At 53.4% G+C, this 23994-nt stretch overlaps 1 protein-coding gene across 3 annotated transcripts; it reads left to right on the plus strand.

Moving 5' to 3' along the window:
• The first annotated feature begins 841 nt into the window (after window positions 1–841).
• TEF (TEF transcription factor, PAR bZIP family member) lies at window positions 842–23701 on the plus strand. Of its 3 annotated transcripts, none has more exons than XM_080658591.1 (4): window positions 842–991; window positions 14659–14976; window positions 18824–19044; window positions 20217–23701. In XM_080658591.1, exons 1-4 carry the CDS (start codon window positions 889–891, stop codon window positions 20430–20432), a joined length of 858 nt encoding a protein of 285 aa, XP_080514717.1. In that variant the 5' UTR covers window positions 842–888; the 3' UTR covers window positions 20433–23701. The 3 variants fall into 3 exon arrangements, with proteins under 3 accessions (XP_080514717.1, XP_080514716.1, XP_080514715.1); XM_080658590.1 differs by lacking the exon at window positions 842–991 and adding an exon at window positions 9986–10221; XM_080658589.1 differs by lacking the exon at window positions 842–991 and adding an exon at window positions 10446–10727.
• The last annotated feature ends 293 nt before the right edge of the window (window positions 23702–23994 follow it).

A 23994-nucleotide genomic window follows, 5' to 3' on the forward strand; every position in this document is an offset into this window, starting at 1 on the left:
CCCTGGTGAGAGGGCCAGGGAGAGGACTATCGCAAAGAGCCAATTGTCATCAAGGTTCCTAGGATGGGCCGGGAAGCAGGACATCAGCCAGGACAAGCCTGAGCCAGGTCTGCAGAGCTGCCCCCTCCCACCTGCCTCTTCTTCCCTCTCCGGAAGACCAGAGGGACCAGGCTACAGGTTTTGTCACTTCCCTTAGGATAACAGACTTCAGGCTCTGCAGATGGTAGAAAGCCCCAATTATGCATGCCACATGCACACGCGTGCACCTAGCAGGGCACATGTGGATCAGCTTCAAAACCCACAAACAACCCCGGGAGGCTCACAAGCCTGCAGGTGACTGCATGATGTGCCCTCATGCGCCTGTTAAGTGCCAACACAGAGTTTATCCTTTGTGCTGAGCTGCCTGCAGTGCCGAGTCTCACGTCCCAGCTGAGCTGGTTTCCACGGCAGGCCCCGCCATCCACTGCACCAGGGCTCCTCTGCCCGGTGTGCCTGATGGTGCGGTGCGCCTCACTGTGGGCATGGAGCTGGCTCCCGGTTCTCACCTGGCAGGCCCTGGTCATGGCTCCCAGCCTGAGGGGAGAACTTCCCTTAGCAAAGTTAGATAACAGCACGGTCTCCCTGTCAGAGGATTGGCGCAGTGGCTCCACGTGTTGCAGCTGGCACAAGGCCAGGCTGCCTTGCCAGGCAGCGGGAAGGGAAGGCCTGGCTGCAGCCAGGGCTGGCAGGTGGCCAATCTGGGGGGTGGATGGGCGGGCCAGGGTCCATGCTGCCCATTGGCTGCCTCTGACTCCCGCCCCGCCCCCCTCCAGAGCCTGTGGCTCCCAGGCCAGCTTCTGCCTCTCCAGCTGCTTCTAAACTCCCAGAGCAAGCTCCTCCTGCCGGGCCATGTCGAGCTGCGACCGGATCGGGGTGGCCCCTGCCATGGACATGCCTGAGGTCCTCAAGTCCCTGCTGGAGCACTCTCTGCCTTGGCCAGAGAAGAGGACAGGTAGGAACGGAGGTGGCCGGCATTGGCTGGCCGCCCAGGTGCCCAAGGGGTTGGGGGCAGCCACAGACACAGTGGCAGGACAGGCATTGCCAACCTAGCGAGGGTCCCCAGCTGGGTCTATTGACCCTTGGTCCCTTCCTGAGCAGGAGGAAGGGCTGGGGTGCAGAGAGAGACACGGTGCGGCGGGGGGAGCGGGGGGGGGGGGGTGGGCACTGCAACTCGGGGACTGCCCCTCCGCCTGCTAGCTTGCGGAAGCCACCAGTGTGTGGCCACTGACAGGTGCTGTGCTCACATGGGCCAAGAACAGGACCAGAGGGCCCTGCTGAGAGAATGCACTGGATGCAATTGCCTATTAAGTTCCCTGCCTCTGCATGTTGGGGTGGCAGAGACTGTGGACTTGGGCAGTCTCCTGCCTGGAGGGCAGGCTTCTTCCACGCGCCTGCTTCAGCTCCTGCTCGCTGGAGGGCTGAGCCCATGGATGGGAGGGAAGCTGTTATGTAACAGGACCACAGGCTCAGAGCCCGCGTTCCTAGGATACCACAGGCAAACACGGGACGAGGGAGCCGGCAGAGGAGGGCGTGGACGGAGGGGCAGAGCCCGCAGCCAGCACCAGGTGTCCCCCAAGTCCTGCCTGAGAAACCCAAGGCCACGGCTAGCTTTGGGGGCCACCTGCTCAGGCGAATCCCCTGATAAATGTTTCTCCCACTCTCTTCTGTTCTAAGCTGCGAGGGGCTCACACCAGGTCCCCCACTGCTCAAACTGCCCGGGCGCCTTAAAAGGAGCCCAGCTGTCTTCTGCTGCCTGAGTCTGACCTAGGAGCCCCGGGGTCCCCTCAGGCGACCTTTCTCAGGCCGCTTCCTCATCCTGCTGTGCTGGCAACTGATGTGTCTCATCACCAGGTAGCCTGGATGTCCCCACGGGACTTCGTCCCCAGGACTCCCAGCCCACTCCCAAACTCTGGAGCCTAAGGACAGACAGCGAAGCCCAGGCCGGCTCTCACCCCTCGGGGAGCGGGCTCAGGGAGAGAGGGGCAGCAGGCTCTGCTCGGAGGAGACACTGCCTGAGGAAAGAAAGGGGGGTCCCAGAGCTCAGGGCCGGGTCTGTGTGGGCTCTCCCAGAGCTCTAGGCCCCAGCTCCCCAGACCACACCTGTGGTTTCTGCTGGGGCGGCCCGGGCCCCCTCGGAGGCGGGCATCACGGGAGCTCCTGTGCCCTCCTCGCACCCAGGACCCCTGCTGCTCACCGGGAGAAGCGCATCTCCTCAGGACACCCTCACCTCAGCCTGGCGGATGAGTCACAGCTGACTTTTTCTTGCCACCTCTGAACGGCCGTGTGGGTAGGTGAAGCTGAAGGCCTTCCAGAAGCTAGAGATGGGGCTCTAGCTTCTCGGTCCAGGCACCAGGGAGCGGCTTGCAGGGACAGCTCCCAGCGGGGCAGGGAAGGGTTCTGGGGGCAACTCGGGGTGCTGCTCCTCCTCCGATGAGGATAGCAAGGCCTTTGAAGGGCGGCAGCAGCTGCGGGTCGCCGCTTCCCAGCTGGTCCCCAGAGCCCTGTGACAGCCGGAAAATCCCCATCACTCACTGTGGATGAGCAAAGTCGGGGCCCAGCACCGCGAGGACTCGCCAGAGGTCTTGGCCAGAGCCTTGCCAAGCGTTGGCAAGCCCTGGCTGAGGATCAGTTGTCTGCATAAGCTGGGTGGGGCCAGGGGTGTGGACCAGCGTCTCAGGCCGCCTCCTGCCACTTCTCCATGTGCTCTCTCACCGAGGGTCAGACGCATGAGGCCCCGTGGGACTGACAGATGCCAAGGGGCAGATAAGATGAGGGGTCAGTGCACCCACAAAGACCTCGCCCACATTATTGCCCCAACCTGGAATCACCTCTTCCAAAGCTCCAACTCTCCAAATCTTTTATAAAAATCAATCTACCCGAGAGGCCATATACCTTGGTAAAAAGAGAGTGCCCACGCCACACCACGCTAGTTTCTAGCAGTCACGGAGCTAGTCCTCTAAGCTGTTGATGAAGCTGTTCTTTCCCTGGGTCCCCTACTCTGGCTCGGACCTCAGTGAGAGGAAGGCAGCTGAGCTGAGCTGCCAGTTGCCCCGGAAACAACTGCCCTCAGGATCACTTGCCCTTGGCCGTGATGTATAAGGGCAGGCTTCTCGTGGGGGGCTGCCACCTGTGTACAAACTCCTCGCTTTCTCCAGCCCCCTGTCTGCTTCCACACACATTTAGGTCACGTGCAGAGCATAGCTTGGGTCCAGAGTGAAGGAATTTCAGGGGAAGGGGAGTGGCGTGGGAGAAATTCCAGGTGTGCTCTCACGGGACTGCTCTCCCTACAGCCTCTCGCTTTCTAGTTCAAAGACGCTCCCTAGAGCGGCCTTGGGGTTTCTCCCTCTCCCGGGTGCCTCCCACCCCATCCTGCACAGACAGACCCCACCCCTTCCTTGTCCCCAGGGAAGCAGCTTTTGTCTAGCAGAGCGGGCCAGGCTCCAGTTTCAATGGCCACCTGGCCGCCCCACACTCTGGGCCACCAGTTTGACCAACTTTCCTGTGGGCAGAGAAATCCACATCCAGCAAAAGGGTGGTCTGTACCCCAAGCCCTGACTCCATTTCCCCTCTGTCTCTGAGCCCTTCCTGTTTCCACTCCTGCCCTTTCTCCCCAGGATCCTCTTCCACGTTCCGTTCCAGACTGCTCACTCGCTCTTCCTTCTCCAGCTTCTGGAAGGACCCTGCTTCCCTAAAAGGTGCTGTCAGCTCTCTCCACCCCTCCCCTACCTCACCCTATCGGGCCTTGGCTGTGCTCCGAGGCTGGTCCCCCATCTTTCCGCCAGCTTTGGTCACTCGGACCTTCCAAGGAGCCATGTAGCCTGAAACACACCCACAGGTTGAACAAGGCCTCCACTTTGAGCTGGCCAGGCAGCGTCCCCACCTCAGGGAGCTCCTACAAGAATCACTAGGGGGCCACCTAGTAGGGTGTCCTAGACATACCTGTCTCTCTCCATCCCCAATCTGTAAAAATGGGGGAAAGAATGCCTGCTTCACTGGCTTGGTGCCAGGATCATGTTATCCCACGTGAAAGTGTTTGCAACCTGTGTGGTGCCACGCTGTTTTCTCTGTGAAAGGCAGAGAGCAGCGGGGCCTGGCACTGCGCTCCTCCCAGCCACATCACTTTTACAATCTGACCCTCATGTCCTTCTTTCTACCCTCCTTCCTGTGAGTAGTCTCCTTAAAACAAATGAATGTTGCAAGTTTGTGCTGTCTCCTTGGAAACGTGTGCTGAGGCTCTTGGGGACATGGTGCCATCAGCCCTGCTGGACTGGCCAGGGAAACAGCTGAATGATAACAGGCCGGAAGTCAGGGGCACTTCCCGGGACAGAGACAGTGGTGCAGAGGAGCAGCCTGGGTACCTTCCTCTTGGAGGACTGAGCTCAGTGGGCCAAGAGTGTGGGCTCCCTGCAGCCAGGCTGACCTGAGCTTGGCCTCAGCAAGGTCCATGTGGTCGCCTCCACTCGCAGCCTGGGTAACCAGGCAAAGCCAAGAGATCTGACGTTTTCTTTCAGGGAAGAGGAGGGGGAGGAAGCCTTACGTGCTGGAAGCCTTAGCTCCCTTAATCCTTACTACTACCTTCTAAATCAGGGGTCCTCAAACTTTTTAAACAGGGGGCCAGTTCACTGTCCCTCAGACCGTTGGAGGGCCGGACTATAGTTTTAAAAAAACAACTATGAACAAATTCCTATGCGCACTGTGGGCCCGGGACGAGTCGGCTGCTAAGCAGGACAGGCAGCGGCACCCGGCGGGCCGTATCAATGTCCTCGGCGGGCCGGATCAATGTCCTCGGTGGGCCGCATGTGGCCCGCAGGCTGTAGTTTGAGGACGCCTGTCTGAGGAAATGCACTCAGAGGCTGGCCAGCCTCTCTCCTTGCTCCAACCTTAGGGACCCAACTGCCTTCCCTACCTGCCCCCTGCCCCTAATCTGAGAAACTCAATCTCACCGGGGCCAGGAACTGACAGCAGTGTCCAGAAGCCCCCCTCCCAGATGGCTTTGCATCTTGACGGGGCCTGACCCAGGGCCAGGCTGCTCCAGGAAGGCATCCTGAATCGAAGGCCACTGCTCCTGGGTGTCGTGCTAAGTGCTCTGACGTCACCGCTTGTGAAATGCCTTTGCAAGGGAGGTGTCATGATCCGTTCTACAGATGGGGAGGCTAAGGCTCAGAGATGGGAAGGCCACGGTTGCAAGGGGTTCCAACCCCTCTCCGCCTGCTTCCAGGCTCGACCCTCCCGCAGGACCCCAGGGTCTCTGAAACCGAGACTCGGGGCAGCACCTCTTGGGTCCTCCTTTGCTTTTTCATCATTTGCTGATCCAACGTTTGCTACACGGGTGGCGTGGAGTGAATGGGACGTGCACGGCCCCTGGCGCTCGCCTGGCAGCTGCACTGCCTGGGAAAGGACAGTCAGCAGTCAGGGGTCAGGGCCGTCTCCGAGGGGTCACGTGTAAACCAAGGCCTGGGAAGCGAGGAAGAGCCAGCTGCGCCAGGAACTCTCAGGCTGAGGGAACAGCACCTGCAAAGACCCTTTCCGGGGGCAGGAAAGACACGTGTCTGAGCAATAAGAGGCCACTGTGGCTGCAGAAGGTGAGCAAGTGGGGAGAGAAGGAAGAGGTGAGGTTGGAGGGACCTGGAACAGGGAGAGCCTGCAGGGCCCTAAAGGTCATAAAGGTAGTGAGGCTGTCATCTCCCTGTCTGCAAGGCCCCACCCACCCACCCACTATTCTCAGGGAAGTGGCAGGTGGAAAGGAGTGAGGAAGTCCCAGAACAATTCACGATGGAATTATACTAAGAGTTAACTTCCATTGAGCATTTGCTATGCAGTGTGCCTGAATCTCCTCCTTCACTTCTGACACTCAGGTACAGAGAGGTTAAGTAACTTGCCTGAGGTCACACTGTTAGGAAGTAGTCAAACCAGGAATCAGACCCTAATGGCCAACTCTGGAGCCCACACCCTGCCGGCCAGGGATTCTCCTGTACAAGCCGTGTTGGTGCTGCATCACCAACACGGCTTGTACAGGAGAATCCCTGGCCGTCAGGCAGCGGCTGTTGAGATGGCAGAGACTGGAGCTGAGGGCTTCGCTCTGCAAATGGCCCTCTTGGGGCAGCTCTCCATCTGTAATCAATCTGAACCCTGGGAGTGGGCAAATGCAAGCCAAACAGGAAATTAGTGCTCTTGAGAGTACTGAAGAGATGGACAAGAGTTAGTGAAGGGCCTTCACCCACCACTTCTGCCCTACAACACACTGAGACCAAGGCACAAACCACAGCCACAGGTACGTGGGCTCGAAAGCAGGCAGCTGCTGGTTAGGCTAGTGCTGGGGGACTTGCCACGTTATTCCAAGTTCGACTGTGAAACACAATGACTGTTATTTCATGTGAATAACGTTCCAAATGTATAGGACTTGGCTCTGAAAAGTTAACCAGCACCAACAACAAACGAGCCAGCAAATATTTACTGAGCTACTGCCTGGAACAAAGCTTTGTACTCTCCTGCATTTGGTATTGGCAAAGCACTCAACGGGAGCCTTACTATTGCCCTGTTCTTACACACACAAGACTTACAGCACATATTTCAGTAAGTCGAAAGATGGAACGGTCCTGTCCTACTGGACACTGAATACGGGGCGAAAGAGATCATTATGGGGCTCCAACGCTGGAGTTTTAGCTCCTCTAAACTGAGTGTAAATGATACTCCAAACTGGTGTAATGGCTTAATGAAAGGCACTTGTTCTGCATCTGCTCAATTGAGTTAAGTTTTAAACTTGGGTTGGTTAGCAGGCTTCTGGAACACGAAAGAGTAGAATTTAAAGCCAGCCCAGCTCAAGGACGCTTCAGCATAGACTCCGGAGGCCAACCTTAACAGCACAGCCTTGTCCCCACACCCCAAATAATTCTACTCCAGGCCCAACGGGAGCTGAGTGGAAGCGGAAGGGTGGAAGCACCCCCACTCCATGCCACACTGTTCCAGCCGAGCACTTGTCATTGCTTCTCACACTTAATCCTCATAACCACTCTGTGAGGTAAGCATACCCATCTCTGTCTCCAGGAGAAAACAACTACGGCTTAGGCAGGAAAAGTCACATGGCTGGTCAGCATCCCAGGGGAGATTTTATTATTATTATTATTATTATTATTATTAAATACAATTTTTTTTTTTATTTCAGAGAGTAAGGGAGAGGGAGAGAGAGAGAAACATCAATGATGAGAGACTATCATTGATCGGCTGCCTCCTACACGCACTCTACTGGGGATCGAGCCCAAAACCCAGGCATGTGCCCTTGACCGGAATCGAACCTGGCACCCTTCAGTCCGCAGGCCGACGCTCTATCCTCTGAGCCAAACGGCTAGGGCCCAAGGGGAGATTTTACCTAGATCGGCCTCCCAAGCCCACAAAGCTGTCCCCAGGACCACGCTTTCCTCAAGAAGTGGCTGCATTGAAAACCTATTACTAAAGAACACCGAGGTACCACTTCATACCTCTAAAGCCTTAACCACGTAATCACATGTTCTTTTTACAGAGTTGATTTCCCTGGAAGGGCTCACAAACACTGTGGAAATTAGCTAATTACATCTCACAACGTTTATTTCTCCCCTAAGAGAAGGGGCAAGGTTGCACCTCACTGACAGGAACCAGAGGTAGAGGGGGGCAGCTATGGCTCTTGTCGGGTCAGCTGGAGAATGAAGACTAGAACAGAATGGCTCCCGCCTCCAGGATGGCGCTGCTGAAGGCTGCCAGCCGGCAACGTAGCTAACCTCCCAGCTTGCAAGTAGGCACGAGAGAGAACATGTTTGTGGTGTTCCTGCAGTGTTTGTGACACACCATTTACCCTGTGGTTATCCAGGGGGGAAAAGCCTCTCTGGGGAGTGTCAGCACATGAACAGAGAACCGAATCAAAACCAACTTTTGAAGCCTTAACCTGCTTGCCTTGCTTCTCACCAGTGCCTCGCAGATAACTGGGCTTGGTAGGTTAGTTGCTCCAGGCTGGATGATGAGTGGAGTAGGCATTTTCCCCTTTGGATAATTGTAGCTTTAACAATATCTAAATCTTTTATCCTTAATACATCCCACTCCTGCTGTAAACAAATGCTGTAACTTTCCACTGTTATCTTATAAATACGCCCTAATACCTTGAGAATTATTTTGCCCCTTCCACAATGTCACATCAGCCATGAAAATACACATTTGACTCTAACCCAGTAAAGTCTCTTTTCCACCAAAGTAACTATTTAAAAAAAAAAGCTTCATATATTGTTTCAATCAATCTCCCTTAGATACTTCTTTAAAATTTGTTTCTAAAAACCTCTAGGTCGGTTTCACCTAAAGATATCTTAGCCACATACAGAATTCCCAGTCATCCTGCAACACAACAGATTTAGTGTTTCCACTAAAATGAGAGGGACACGGCCCTGTGCTAGCCTCCAGGATAATGGATACACCAGACAGTGGATTTGTACCTGTTAGTTTTATTTCTTTTTAGTTTTATAAAAATTATGAAAACTACCATTTGTTGCAGGTTTCCAATTGTGCATTTTACATACATTGGCCTACAGACAACCCACAAGGTGGATCCATGTGACATATAAGGAAGGGAAGCAACTGGCTGGAGGTTATCAAGTCAGACAGTGACTGAAGCCTAACGAGGTTGGCAGTAAACTTGAGTTCTGGAGTCAGACTCCATCACCCTGCCCCGACCACCACCTTTCCAGCCTGTTCGGGAGCCCGGTTCCTTGTTCCTTCTCAGCTCCCAGCAGCGTTCTCATTGCATCAGCTGGACAGCGTCCAGCGAGCTGGGCGTTGCGGCCACGCCCCTCCCCGTGAACCCCGGGCTCCGTCCTGCGTTCCCAGCGCCCCGCCTTTGGCAGATACAGGATAAACAAGCCAAAGTCCGGCCCTCTGGGAGTCCAGGCAGGCAGAGTCTTGTATTGTTTGGGTTCAAAGCAGAGTAGGATTTGTGATAACGAGGGACAAAGTTGTGGGCGCCGCTTAGGAGCAGCTTCCTGCAGTGTCTCCAGGTTTGCGTGCCCCTCACACGTTTCATTGCCTAAGGAACTCCCAGGGAGTGTTTGCATTTTCACAGAGGTGGTTTCCCCCAGATGTGTCATCGGTCCCCTGTGCAGAGGAGCTTGGTTTCTGTTTCTTGTCCCTAAGATAAGGATGGAAAGGTCCTGGACAGGAACAGACTTTCAGAGCTCAATGTTTAGGGCTTTAGAGAGTATCTAGTCCAACCCCTTGAACGAGGGAACAGGCTCAAGGGAGGCAACTGGACGTTCCCAAGGTCACAGCTAGTACGAGAGCTAGTTGGGAAGGACAACAGACTGTACCCCAGCCCTTGGCTCAGAGCTGGGCCCTTCTCTCCCCCTCAGTTCACCCCACCCCGCCCCGCCCCGCCCAAGCCTCAGGAATGCTCCCGCCACGCTACTGTTTATCTGGCCGCCACGCCCGCACCAGAAACAGGGATCCGTGAGGAACCCGACACCCCCTTCAGCGGCGGCCAAGCCTGCTCCTGCTCGGGCCACCCCTAGGGCAAGGACAGGCCACCACCCCCGGCTCTGCCCTCAGCCAACCTCTGGGTCGCGAAGGAGGAGGGGTGCAAGCTCGACTCCGTGTCCTGGCCCCACGACCCCGGGCAGTACCCGGTACAAAAGGCCCGCTCCGCCCCTCCCCTCCCCTCCCCTCCCCTCCCCTCCCCTCCCCTCCCCTCCCCTCCCCTCCCCTCCCCTCCCCTCCCCTCCCCTCCCCTCCCCTCCCCTCCCCTCCCCTCCCCTCCCCTCCCCTCCCCTCCCCTCCCCTCCCCTCCCCTCAGCAGGCCGCACGTGCTGCGCCTCGTGCACGGACTCGGGCCCCGCCCCCGCCCTCCATTGGCTGCTCCTGAGACTTCCTCCTCTCTCCTCCTCCCCAAGCGACAGGACTCGGCTGGGGCTCCACGTGACCTGCGGAGGCCGGGCCTTGCGGCCCGAACAGGCTTTGTGATAGGTTCTCCCGGCCGCTCCCAGCCCCGCCTCCCTTCAGTGTCGAGTCCCGAAGGCGACGAGATTGGGATGAGAGGGAAAAGAGAGCGGTCACGATGGTCTGGGAGGAGAGTGGGGGTTATGAAGAGGAAGGCGAAGGTGAAACCTCTGGTAGAAGGGAAGGAGCCGCCGCCGAAGAAGGCCTACGGCACAGACTCCAGCCGGCGCCAATCAGGTGACCCGGGAGGGTGGGGCGGGGCCTCAGGCGTTGCTCCTCACCTGGCCCCGCACGTGTCTCACTTACCCCGTCAGCCTAACCAATCACGGCTCAGAAGGCTGCTCCCGCCCTCCTCGCTGGGTGGGCCAATCCAAGGCCACGATCTGGGGACGTTGGCCTGGCCTCATGAATAATGAACATCCCAGAGCTAGTCCACTGGCGGGGTAGGGATGGAGGGAGGCGGGGGAGCTGTTGGGCGCCTGCGCAGTAGCTGCCCGTGTTGGCAGCTGCGGCGGGTCGCACGGCTCAGGCCTTTCTCGAGGGGCGGGCGGGGGAGGCGAGGCGCGCGAACGGAGCGCGGAGCACGATGTCCGACACGGGCGGCGGAAAGAAGCCGCCTGTGGAGCCGCAGGCGGGGCCAGGCCCAGGTCCGGGGCGCGCAGCTGGGGAAAGGGGCCTGCCGGGCTCCTTCCCGCTGGTCCTGAGGAAGCTGATGGAGAACCCCCCGCGCGAGGCGCGCCTCGGTGAGGGCGGGGGTCCGCGCGTGCCCGGGGGCGGGGTCTTGCAGGGGCGGGGCCTTGTGAGGGCGGGGCCGGGGAGGTCGGAGGTCTGGGCGCAGTGGTCCCGCTGCGGAGCTCGGGGCCAGGGATGACGGAGGGCCTGGTGGGCGAGGCAAGAAGGTTGGGAGCAGGTCGGGGGGAATTGAGAGAGGTTGGATCAGATGGGCGTTGGCGGAAAAAAGGGTCCGGAAGGAGAAGAGGGGTGGTGGTGAGGAGGTTCTTGGGGGCAACCTGAGCGCGCGCGAGGTGCCGGGGTTACCGAGCAGGCTGAAGCGGGTCGCAGCAGCCCCTTAGGTGACGCTCCAGGGCGCCTTCTCGGGGACAGCTTCATCAGAACCACTTGGGATGCTTTTTTAGAATGCCGGTTCCTGGGCGCCACCCATCACCCACCGAATCTGCAGCTCCTGGGCCAGGAGTCTGCATATTCAGGAGTACCCCACCTCCGTGATTCCAAAGTCCACCAAAGTTTGAGGAGCGCTGATTTACATGGCAGGTTGTCTTCAGCATGTGGCTTTGCCCCCTCCTGGGAGGAGAACCTGTCTTCCTCCCCACTCCTAGGCGCACACTGGAGGTTTTCTGGAAGTGTGGCTCAGGGTTGCTGCTGAGGTGGGGGAGGGGTGCCAGGAGAAGGTATGCCAAGGCACCTTCTAAGGTGGAGAGGGGGGCGAGGCAGGTGAGGGGTGAAGATCAGAATAAGGCCCTTCACCTGGTTTTTGGGATTGACCCTAGACTTGGGGCCACAGTGGCAGAGCTGAGCCTCATCCTGTTCCCTAGGCCACACAGGTCCCTGGGGCCTATGTGGAAAGCAGGTTTGGCCTTGTTTTTCTGGCCTGGGAACATGAGGTCCAGGGAGCAGCAGAGCACCACCTATTGTGGTTTTAGGTGGAGGTTTCAAAATGAGACCTTTGAATTTCCAAGACCATCCGTGTAGTTTAGGGATTTGAGATGGAAGAGGCCTTCTGTGAATTACCTGTCTTGGGGAATTAATTTTCTTTTTTGAAATGCCATCTCTTCCCCTGGTGTGTTCTGAGGCTCCCATTCCTATGGCTTGGCTCCATTGGGTTATAAATAGCTTCAGCATATCAGGTGAGACCAGGCATTCTCCTCCGGCTTCGGGACTTCATGTGCACCGACCCTTTTGTTTTTAAGGCAATGCTTTGTTCCAGTTCTGGGGCTGAGACAAGCTGCTGGGACAGGTATACACGTCTGTGAGGTTCTTGTTCAAGATTGCCAAACAAGAGCCATCCATAACAATGATTCTACTTTATGTTAGCAGAATGCTCACAGAGCAGAATTCCTGTTTTATTTAGTCTGCCACTGCAGTCCTGTAGAGTCTTATCCCCACTTCCCAGATAAGGGAAGTTGAAGCTCAGAAAGGAAGGGGGATAATTCTTCAAGGTCACATAGCTAGGCCTTATAACTCTCAGTCTGGTGCTTTTTACTGTATCACTGGCAACCACTAATGCCAATCCCTGTGACCTGAGTGATGGGCCTAATTCTTTATCATCTCTTACAATTAAAACTCCATTTTCTAAAAATATTGGTTTAAAATACCCTTAATTGTTTAGGCCAGGCAAAACCTGGAACTTACTGTTACTTGTCCTTCAGTGTGGCTGTTTTTCTACTTCCTTCCTTCTCCTGTCTCCTTTGATCCCCATGACCCTACCCAATGTGGATCTGAACAGAATGTAGGTCAAGATCTCCGGGAGCAGAACAGCGAGGCCATCTGGCCCACCCAGCCCACCAAAGCTTGCTTTCTTACTTCCCATTTGGTTTTCAACCAAAGCCTGGTGCAGAAAACAGTTGCAAGCATTCAGGTTAATTTGCCTTAGAAGCCATTACCAAATTCTGTTTGTCAAAACCTCCACCTTCTTAACCCACTGATGTGTCCATTTTTATTGGACCAATAGGCTTTTTTGGCCGGCTAAGGTCTCTGAGTCCATGCATGACTGGTTTATTTCCACCATAATTATATTTGAATTCTCTTTTTCACTTCAGAATCCAGAGTTCAAAATTGTCTCCCTCGATTTGAAAACCCAGTATGAACTTGTCATGATTTTATCTCCCACTTCCCCGATTATCCTCCCTGTCACTTTGATTTCCTTTCAACCTTGTCACATTTCTCTCTTGTCTTTTTTTCCTAATTTGCTCTTTTTTTAATATCCACACAGGTGACTTTTTGACTGAGACAATTTAGGTGAGATTCAGTCCCTGCTAATTTATTAGTTTTGCTTTGAATGGGAGCAAGCTTTCTTCTTAAGTTCTGCCTTCTCCTTCCCAGAAAACTTGCCTTCAGTCTTCTCCGCTTACTCAGGGATAAACTTCTCTTGAAATTGTTGCTCTGAAAAGGTTCTGAAAAGACAGCTCCAGCATTCTTCATTCAGTATGCAAATTTTCCCATAGGCCATGGTCAGCCTGCTCCTGTGTTGGGCCTGAAATCTAGAAATGAATCAGACACAGAATCAATGAGCTCACTGTAGTAATGAATACTTGCCATTTCCCAGGAACTATAAAAGAAACTTGCATATGTTATCTCTAGTATACACCAAAGAGAAAGCTTTATTCTTATATACAACTAGGGGCCCAGTGCACAAATTCATGCACCCTGAAAGGACTTCATGTGCTCTGTGGGGGCTGCGAGGCTGCGGTGGGCACAGGGGGAGGTCTCAGCCCATTCTCTGTGCCCCTGCCTGGCACCTCCTGCCGTGGCTCCTGGTCCCCTGTCTGCCAGCAGCCCCGCTCCTGCTGCCACCACTCCCATGTGCTGATGACACTGGCCCTGCTCACACCCGCTGACAGCACGGCGTGATTGGGGCTGGCGCTGCCATCAGCAGGTACGAGTGGCGGCTGCTGCCCCAGTCGCCCCTCAGGAGCATGGGGAAGTGGAGAAGACGTCAGGGGTGATCGGGGCCGGCAGCTGCTGCTTGCACCCACTGATGGCGCCAAGCGATAGGCACCGGGTGCCAGCAGCAGGTGCGAGTGGTTGCTCTGGCGCCAGCTGTGGGTGTGAGTGGTGGCTGCCGGCCCTGATCACCCCTCAGGAGTAGGGAGAGGTGGAGAAGCCCTGAGGGGTGATCGGGGCCAGCAGCCACCACTCGTACCCACTGACAGCGCCAAGTGATCGGGGCTGGCGCTGGGCACCGGCAGTGGGTGCGAGCGGCAGCTCCAGCACCGGCATCGGGTGTAATTGGGGCCGGTGCCGGCAGCAGGTGCGAGCACCAGGTGGGACCATGGCACGTGGGAGCAAAGAATTTTCAGTAACCACCAGAGGCTCGCCCCGATGACAGTGACCAGCACCTCGCCTTGGTCTGGCACCCCCGCTCATCTGCTTCACCATCTCGCCATGGCCGATGCCCGCCATGTTCCACACTCTGCCTCCTGCTGCCAATGCCCACCATGGTCCACACGCACCCCCAGGTGGTCAGCGCATGTCATAGTGACCAGTTGTTCGGTTCAGTTGTTCTGCAATTTGGTCTCTTTGCATATTGGAAAGGGTGATTCCTCAGGCCAAGAACTTGTGTTTTCTCCTGTCCTGTCCCTTTCCTACCACAGGGATAAGATATCAGGAAGACTCAGAAATTCCATTTCCTCCCTGTAGTCTCTCTTTTTCATATGCTAATACCACAGCCCATTCTGAATTAACCACATTAAGCCTTAGAGCTTGTGGTGAGCATTCTGGGAAGCCCAAGCGTGGATAAGGATATGCTGCCATCTCTAAAGGAGACCAGTGGGCCTGGGTCAAGCACCAGGTTATAATGAGAACACAGTGGGCTCTTGAAATGCATGGGATGGATCAGGACGCGAGAGCTGGGCCACCCTGTGAGACCCACTGCTCCCCTCTTGGGATTGAATTACCCTCTTGTGTGGTGTCTCATCACAGATTTTGTGTCTGCAGATAAGGAAAAGGGGAAGGAAAAGCTGGAGGAAGACGAGGCCGCAGCAGCCAGCACCATGGCCGTTTCAGCCTCCCTCATGCCACCTATCTGGGACAAGACCATCCCATATGATGGCGAGTCCTTCCATCTGGAGTACATGGACCTGGACGAGTTCCTGCTGGAGAATGGCATCCCTGCCAGCCCCACCCACCTGGCCCAGAACCTGCTGCTGCCTGTGGCAGAGCTAGAAGGAAAGGAATCGGCCAGCTCTTCCACAGCATCCCCACCGTCCTCTTCCAACGCCATCTTTCAGCCCTCTGAAACTGTGTCCAGCACAGGTTGGTGACGAGCCTTTGGGCAGGGCCACCTGTCCTATCTAAGGAAGTCCATTTTCCACTGAAGGCTTCTTGTGTCTACTCACCCAATGAGCCCCTTCTCTCAGGGAGGTCCTGGTGGCCTGCAGTGTGGAGAAACCCTCTGCTCCCCACCCCTCTGCACAGCCCCCAAGTCTAAAGAAAAAACAGCAGTCACATCGCTTTTGTCGGGACCTTTCTGTTGGTTGGTGTGCTGCAAGTGGTCAGGACAGTGGAGCAAGACCTTCCAGGCTGAGGTTTTGCAGGATAGAAACCCCATTCTGCATTTTATCAGAGCAGCTCTTTACCCCCACTCTCCGCCCATGCACTTGGCCACAGATTATTGGGAAGCTTGGGCAATAATAATAATAATACCAGCTAACATTTATTTAGCACTTACTCTGTGCCAGGCATTAATATGTAATCCTCACAACAACCTTATCAAATTGATCATATTATCTGTGTGTTATAGGTGAGAAACAGAAGTGAAGTAACTTGCCCAAGGTCACACAGCTGGTAGGTAGTAGAGGCAGCACGTGAACCCAGGATGTCGCACTCCATAGCCAAGTACTGCTTAGGAACAGGCACAGAGAAGGCATCATCTTCAGGATTTCTCCTTAGTCCTCTTGTCCTCTTTCTGTTTTACCTCTGGGGGTTGGTTATTTGGTTTTCATGCCCCTGGGACATGAACCCTCCAGAGGACCAATGACCCCTGTTTCAGGAGTCTCTGCAAAGCTTTCTTGAGGCTCAGTTAGAGGCATGTAGGCTGATGGCTCCTGGAAGGACCCCAGGCGCTGGTATGGAACCCAGGGAACTCACACCCAAAGAATTCTCATGCTCTGTTTTTTAAATTATATTTTTATTTTAATCATCACTGAGGATATGTTTTTATTGATTTTTTAGAGAGAGAGGAGGCAGGGGGAGAGAGAGAGAGAAACATTGATGTCAGAGAGAAACATTGATTGGTTGCCTTCCGTACATGCCCTGATCGGTAATTGAGCCCGCAACCTTTTGATGTACAGGACAATGCTCCAACAAACTGAGAAGTGCTCGTGCTCTGTTCCATTTTGTTTTAATTTTACTTTTTATTATGGACAAATTTTCAAATACGAAAGTAAAAGACTACTCTAATGAACATCCATGTAACCATCACTCAGCTCCCATAATTCTTAATTTATAACCGATCTTGTTTTCTGTAACCTCTTCCATTCCCCTCACTTAATTATTTACAATCAAATCCTAGATATTATTTCAGCCATAAATATTTTAATAAGTATATAAAATACAAGGGTTCTTTTTAAAAAGTAACAAAACAACAACAAAGTAACAAAAACACCAATTTTACATCTGAACTTGACAATAAATTCATCAGCATTCTAATTTTGAAAAAGTTGTCTCATAAATGCTATTGTTTTGTAGTTTGTTTGAATCAGGATCCAAACAAGACCCACACATTCCATTTAGTTATGCCTCTTAAATCTCTAGTAATCTATAGGGTCCCCTCTCCTTTTTATTTTTCCTTTGCAATTTGTTGAAGAAATGAAATCATTTATCCTGTAGAGTTTAGCACATGCTATTTTTTTTCTGACTATATCCCCATTTATCATGTGTTTTCCCCTGTAAAGGGTTAGAAGCTTCAGCTGATTTCAGCCACATTCTCGTTGAAGGCAGATCATTTTTGTGCTGGTTGGGTTGTCCTAGAGGGCTGGTTTCATGTGTGGGTAGGGAGCAAAGTTGAAAATGAGCCCCCATCTTGTACCTTGGACGACCTATGTAACATTTTCCTTTCATTTTGTTTTTAAGTAAATATTCTTAAAGATGGTGCACAAAAGTGCCCACATCATAAGTATACATCTCAATGAATCTTCACAAAGTGAACCTACCCATGTGACTCCCACCCAAATCAAGAAATAGAATATTGTTGTTCCCAAAGTACCTTGTGACCCCACTCAGTCATTACTCCCCAGAGGTGACACTATCTTTATTTCCATCACTAAAGATTCCTTTTCCTTGTTACTGAGCATTCTTTAAATGGAATTGTATATTATGTCCTCTTTTTTGTTTTCAACTATTATACGTTGATTACATTTATAATTGCTTATATTTATAGCTTTCTGTAGCTAGCTTTATAGTACACACATAAATTATGTGGGCACCAAAATCTCCTTACACTAACAACATAGATTTACAGAACACACTTATGGAATACTCCTGTGACAGAGAAAAACCACAATACAGATAAGAAATGAAGGCAGAATTTCCCATCTTAATTTTTTAACATTTTTATTTCAGAGAGGAAGGGAGAGGGAGAGAGAGACAGAAACATCAATGATGAGAGAGAATCATTGATCGGCTGCATCCTGCACGCCCCACACTGGGGATCGAGCCCACAACCCGGGCATGTGCCCTTGGCTGGAATCGAACCTGGGACCCTTCAGTCCACAGGCTGACGCTCTATCCACTGAGCCACACCAGCTAGGGCTCCCCTCTTAATTTTTCAGTTTCTTTATAGAAGAGACATAAGTAGTATGCATTCTTTTGTTTAGCTTCTTTCCTCAACTTTGTTTATGAGAACCATTCATGTTGTTGCCTATAGCATAGTTTGTTCATTTTCATTGCCAAATGGTATTCCGTTGTATGACGATACCACAGGTTTCCATTCTATAGTGATGGACATTTGAGGTGCTTCTGGTTTGGGGTTATGCATAGCAATGCCATGAACATTTGTATACATGTCATTTGGTAAATATATGTGTACATTCGAATAGTCATTTACCTAGGAGTAGAGTGGCTGGGTCATTGAACATATGCATATATTCAGCTTGTATAGATACTACCAAGTAGTGTACAATGGGGTTGTAGCCGTTAATAACTCTCCCCAGTGGGGCCTGGGGGTTCTAGGTGTCAGCCTATGGTACCTTGAACAAGTAGGCCAAAGGTCTGTCTTTTTTTGTTTTATTTTTTTAATATGTTTTTATTGATTTCAGAGATGGCAAGAGAGATAGACACATCAATGATGAGAGAAAATCATTGATCAGCTGCCTCCTGCACACATCCCACTGGGGATCGAGCCCACAACCCAGGCATGTACCCTTACTGGGATTCGAACCATGGCCTCCTGGTTCATAGGTCAACCACTGACCCACACTGGCTGGGCAGTCTATGTTTTTTTTTCAATAACTTTAACAATCTTTGAATTCTGAAAGTGCCTTAAATCCGATGTCCACTATAAAATGGCAGCCAGGTAGGACAGAGAAGAATGATTCGGAATCAGCCAGAATCAGACTCAAATTTTCGTTCAGTCTCTTATCTTCTGTGTGACCCTGGGAAAACCATGTCCTTTCTCTGAGCCTTAGTTTCCTCATCTGTAAAATAAGGTTAACACCCACTTTGCTTTCAGAGTTGTCGTAAGACTAAATGAGCACTGGGATGATATGTCTCTAGGGAGTCCATTGTGGAAGCTGTTTCATTCAGTCTGTCCCCAACCCATTATGGTTCACGGAGGTTCAGCTGTTTCTCATTACTTCAGAGCTTGAAACCACAGGGAGTTAAGGAGGATAATGATTTCATGTTTTGCTTAATATTTCGGGGGGTTGGGGGGCTGAAAACCCTGTCTTTTTCAAGGGCCTCTGTTTCCTTTTGAATATTTTATTCCTAAAGGGAAGTATTTTTTCTGTTTGTGTTATTGATTTGAATCACATATGCCAGTCTAGCTTGGGGGTTGGTCCCTCCAAGTAGCAGTGGCTGAGCTTCAAGCAGGTATCTGGGTATGTGACATGGGTCTTTGCTGTCCAGTGGCTGCTTCAGGACCACCTGCCTCTGTGTCTTTCAGAATCCTCCCTGGAAAAGGAAAGGGAGACACCCAGTCCCATCGACCCCAGCTGTGTGGAGGTGGATGTGAACTTCAATCCTGACCCTGCCGACCTGGTCCTTTCCAGTGTGCCGGGCGGGGAGCTCTTCAACCCTCGGAAGCACAAGTTTGCAGAGGAGGACCTGAAGCCCCAGCCTATGATCAAAAAGGCCAAGAAGGTCTTTGTGCCTGATGAGCAGAAGGTAATCTGGTGTCTGTATAAGGGAAGGCACAGCATTGGTTCAAGAGCCGAGGGCTGCACTTCCTCACGTTTGATTTTATCTGGAGACTCCTCCCACCTATGGACACCATTTAGAAAGGCATGAGTTCAGAGCATAGAGCCCTAGCCTTCCTGCAGCAGCTGGTAGAAAGAAAGGGAGTCAAGTCGCATTTGGCCCCAGCGTGACTCCCTGTAGCTTCTCTGTTTCCTTACTGGCCGGTGGCTGTGTGGATGTTCTTGCTTCCCTGGCTGTAGCCCAGCCTTTGGGCAAGAGCTCACTAGGCCACAGGAACTGGGCTGAACAAGCGCTCACTTTGAAGGACAAAAGACAGTTGTATTGTTACCACCCCAGGGACGAGCAAACAGCTTTCAAGCTGGTGGTTTTGTAGGAGCTGGGGTGGGCAGGGACAGGAAGGTTCTGTAGTTTTTCCATCCTCTCCTATGGAAAATTCACAGGAAGGCTTTTCATCCAAGCTTTGGAGTTAGGCAGAGCTGGGTCCAGACCCCGCTTTGCCACCTAGAACTACCTGGGCCCCAGGCTCCTCATTTGTAAAATGGGAACAACTGTACCTGCCTCTCAGGAGGTTTCTGAGGCTTTCATAATAATGATGATGAAAATGTAAACCTTTATGTGATCCTTACTGCAACAGGCACTTTGCACATACTAACTCATTTAATCCTCAGACAACTCTATGAGGTAGTTATTGCTATCCCCCATTGTAAAGATGAGGGACCTGAGACCTTGAGAGGTTAAGGAACTCACATGGTTCCACTGCTAGTAAGGGACAGAGCCAAGACTTGAACTCAGGAGACTGGACCTTAGCCATAACCAAAATGACTGTGGGCAGCAAGGTGTAGCTAGCGCTTTATGTTGGAGCAGCCCAGAGCAGGCTCCCCGTAAGTGGAGTCCCCTTGCCTCCACCGCTTCCTCCCAGATGGCTTTGTTTCCCATCCTGGGGAAAGGAGAGGGCCCCTTGCTGTCCTTGGCTCATGCATCTTCTTCCCTGGGTCCCCGCTTTCGTTCTGACTGCACCAGATGAGTGATAAGAGGAATCGGGTGTGGAGTGCTGGCAGGAGGAGAGAGGCTCTTAAACCAGTGCTGTACTTTCCCCTTGTGGGGAAAGAGGGAAGACTAACAGAGGACACTTCCCGCAGGATGAAAAGTACTGGACAAGACGCAAGAAGAACAATGTGGCTGCCAAACGGTCCCGGGACGCACGGCGCCTGAAGGAGAACCAGATCACCATCCGGGCGGCCTTTCTGGAGAAGGAGAACACGGCCCTGCGGACGGAGGTGGCTGAGCTACGCAAGGAGGTGGGCAAGTGCAAGACCATCGTGTCCAAGTATGAGACCAAGTACGGGCCCTTGTAACTCATGCCCTCGCCCAGGCCGCGCTGCCTACACCCAGCCTCTGCCTGAGGGCTCCCTGAAACCCCACACACATGTGGAGACTTGTGACTCCTCGCGGGCCAGTGGCGGCGCACCTGCTCCAGGAGTGATCATGTTCAAGCTTCATTATCACAGGGCCAGCGCACGTGGCAACTTCCCTAGGGGGCCAGTCTCCTCCCTGGTGAGGCCGCGAGGGAATCGACGTAGACGGGTGCATCAGCCTTAGTTTCTATTCTTGGATGTCCCAATCGAATCAGAAGGGGGCCTCTGGAGTACAGCTCTCCTTTCCCAGGGCGCTCAGGCCGCCCTGACTCTCCCTCAGTCTCCACCCTGGGCCATTGAGGCCAATCTCCGCAGAATGAGTCCAACGCTGTCACGTCTTCTCAGGTAGCAGGGTGTGTTTCCAGGTGGACTGTGTGTGGTCCACCTCACTCTCCCCAGAAAGTGTGAGAGAAGCATCCGTTTCCATCTCCCTCAGCGGGAGAAAGGCACGCCTGCTCCTCCATAGTGTCTGCATGGGGACCAGGCCACCAGAGCGGGGTCTCTGCAGCCTGGGATGCGGTTTGGGTCTGGAGCCTGCAGCAGAAGTGCACCCAGCCATTCTTAGCTCCCACTCCCCTTTACTCTGTGGCTCCGAGGCCTGGAAGCCAGGGAGGAGGCGCTGGCAGTCGGTTGTCTATGTTTCGTCTGCTGTGAAGGAGACTCCCAGGTCGGCCAGACTCTGAGCCCTAATCACAGTGCTGAGAGGGGCCTTTGCATCTCCTCTGCTCCAGGTCACTGTGGATACCACCCGAATCTTGTTTGTCCTGCTAGACTGGGCCTCTAGGCCTGTTTCTCTTCACCCAGTGATCAATCTCAGATCTTGGATTTAAAAGGAAAACCCCCCTCATCTACGAAGCTTAATTTCCTGGAGGCGGGATGCACCTTCTGCATGGTGTTCAGAAAACCAGCCTCCACAGCCCCTTGCACTGCGGGCGGGGAGCTGGGCCACGTGTCTCCAATTTGTCTTGCTCTGCTCTCCGGTGTGGGCCAGGCCAGAGGAAAGCAGAAGAGGGCTTCCCAGTTCTTCATTCAAGATCCCTCCCCTGTGCAAGCTGCCTAGAGCCACCTGCTGGGCAGGACAGCCCGCCAGGGTCACAGCACAACTCACGGAACAGCCGGTTCTCGGGACATTGATCCACTGGAGTCCCCTCAGTCTGGATCCCTGAAGATGTGGGCCACCCACACAAGCCTGGCCATGCTATGTGGAGGGGTCCTTGCAGCTGTGGCTTCACTACCTCACAGCTGTTTTCTCTTGTGTCTGGCTGGACTCGTCCTTTTGCTCCACCCGGGGATGCATTGAGGAAATCTGTGGAATGCTCTGTTCATTGTGGCCAGCCAGGGCACCTGCAGAAGGTGCATTTATTGGCTCAGGGCCAGGCAGCCTGTGGTTAAGAGGGGTCAGAGGTGACGGGTACACTTTGTCATGTTTACCACTGGCTTTATTTAAAGTGGTAGCTCCAAGACCCAGGCCCTGACCCCTAAAGACTTTATATAACATGTTAGGACCTGGGGACGCCATCCACTGGCCGTGGACCGCACCCAGGGGAACGCCATGGTCCTCTGGAGACCTACATACCCGCCTCTCCTGGGGACTTGACAAGGGTGCCTGAGGCCAAGGGAGGTCACGGACTCCCTCCAGGCCCCTGACTTTACTTTGTGGTTCTATAAAAACCATGTTCACACTTTCCACTCTATTGTAACCACAACAGGGCAGTTGCATCCGGCATGTCAGTGTCCTGCCCTGGGCAGCTCGCCCGCCCGGGCACTCTCCCTCTGGTCTGGCGACCCACCAAGAGGGCAGTTCTCATTTTGTTATTAGTAGAAGAGCTTCCAGTGTAAAAGCTCTTCATTTCCTTTGGCCAGAAAGTGTATGGTTTGTGTTTTTATTTTTATTTTTTTTAAAGAATGGAGACTTAATCTCTGAATGGTGTCCATGTTCTGACCCCCATGGGTGGGATAATGGCCTGACATCTCCTCTTTGTCCCACCTTCTGCCTGTTCAGCCCTCCCCTCTATCCCCCCAGGCAGTGGGCGGCTGGTTCCTTCCCAAAGTGCTTACTTGGAAAGAATGTGGCTGCTGGCCTCTTCTGTAAGAGCCCCTTTGAGCCGGGCCTCGCAGAGACAGGAAGGAGATATCCGCGAAGGTGGACATGTTGGGGAAAGGAGTGCTCAGGGAAGCGAGTCTCCTTCCCAGGCCCAAGAATCGAGTCCTGGCAGGAGCGGGTCGGTGCCTGCTAGTTTCCATCATGGAATTGGGAGTCTCCTTGACTCCCTCCTAGCCCCTCTCCATCTTGGGGCTGACAGCCAAAGACTGAGGCTCCTTTGCTCAAATCTTGGACCTCTCCTAAAAAGCACTGGAGGCCAGAGGAGCCAAAGGAAATGGCTCTCCACGGGTCTGTGATGGGCTGGGAAGCACATCCCTTCCTAAGCGCCCTGTCCTCAGTTTCCGGGCCGCTTTGTTGCAGACAAATCATGACTGAGCTAGAACGTTACAAGAATGTAATAAATGTATATCTAGATAGAGAAATAGATCTATTGAGAGAGCTTTCACAATGGGCAGCAGCCTTGTGGAGGACCTGGGTAACTGTTACCTTGGCCGAAGGTGGGGTTTGCCTGTCTGGATCCTGAGGTTGGAGAAGGCACTTAGCAGTGAACCTTGGTAAGTGTCACCCTGCCGGGCGGCTGCAGTCCTCCATCCTGAGGCTGCAGGGGGGCAGGCCTGGGAGCCAGCAGGAGAGGGCCCCTTTGTGCTGGGCAGCTGCCTACCCAGGCCCTGGGAGCTCTGCTTCATGTAACAGAGGGCCAAGAGCTCCTTTAACATCTGTTAATTAAGTGCAATAAATTTTTCTAGAAAATGGCAGAGATGACTTCCAGGTGGATATTGCTATTTTGTGGTGTTGGGGATGCCAGATCACCACTTGGTTTTATTTTTCTAAGTGCATGTGATGTGACAGAGTGTGTGGGGCTCTGCGTCCTCCCTTGGAGCTGGGATTCCAGCGAGCCCCTTTTTGTTATCTGTGTTGGGGAAGGAGGCAAGGAGAAAATTCCTTCCTCCCAGCTGGCACCGGCAGAAGCAGACCACAGCCCGTTGGCCTTATGTGCGTATGTGCGTGCGAGTGTGTCACCGCTGGTGGGCCGGAGTGATGTGGCGGGGAGGGAAGCCGGGAATGTAACCTTTTCAAGACAAAATTAAATATTTTGAGATGAGAATTGTGGGGCTGTCTTTTCTGTCCTCCCTCTGTGTCTCCTCTGTGTGTATGTTGGCCTAGGAGTTTGAGGGTTATCCCTGGCACCCCTGCATCACTAGCCAGGCACCCTTGGCCAAGTCACCTAACCACTCTGTGCCTCCGTTTCCTCATCTGCCAGATGGAAGTAATTCCTGCTCACCTCACAGTTTACCGAGAAAGGACAACATCAGACCAAAAGCAGTTTGAACAGTAAAGTGCTGTACGACTGGTAGAAAGAGAGGGGCCTGCTCATGAAAAGTGTTCCCCAACAGGGAA

This window comes from Plecotus auritus, assembly GCF_963455305.1.
Source record: "Plecotus auritus genome assembly, chromosome: 3".
NCBI classification, from domain to species: Eukaryota; Metazoa; Chordata; class Mammalia; order Chiroptera; family Vespertilionidae; genus Plecotus; species Plecotus auritus.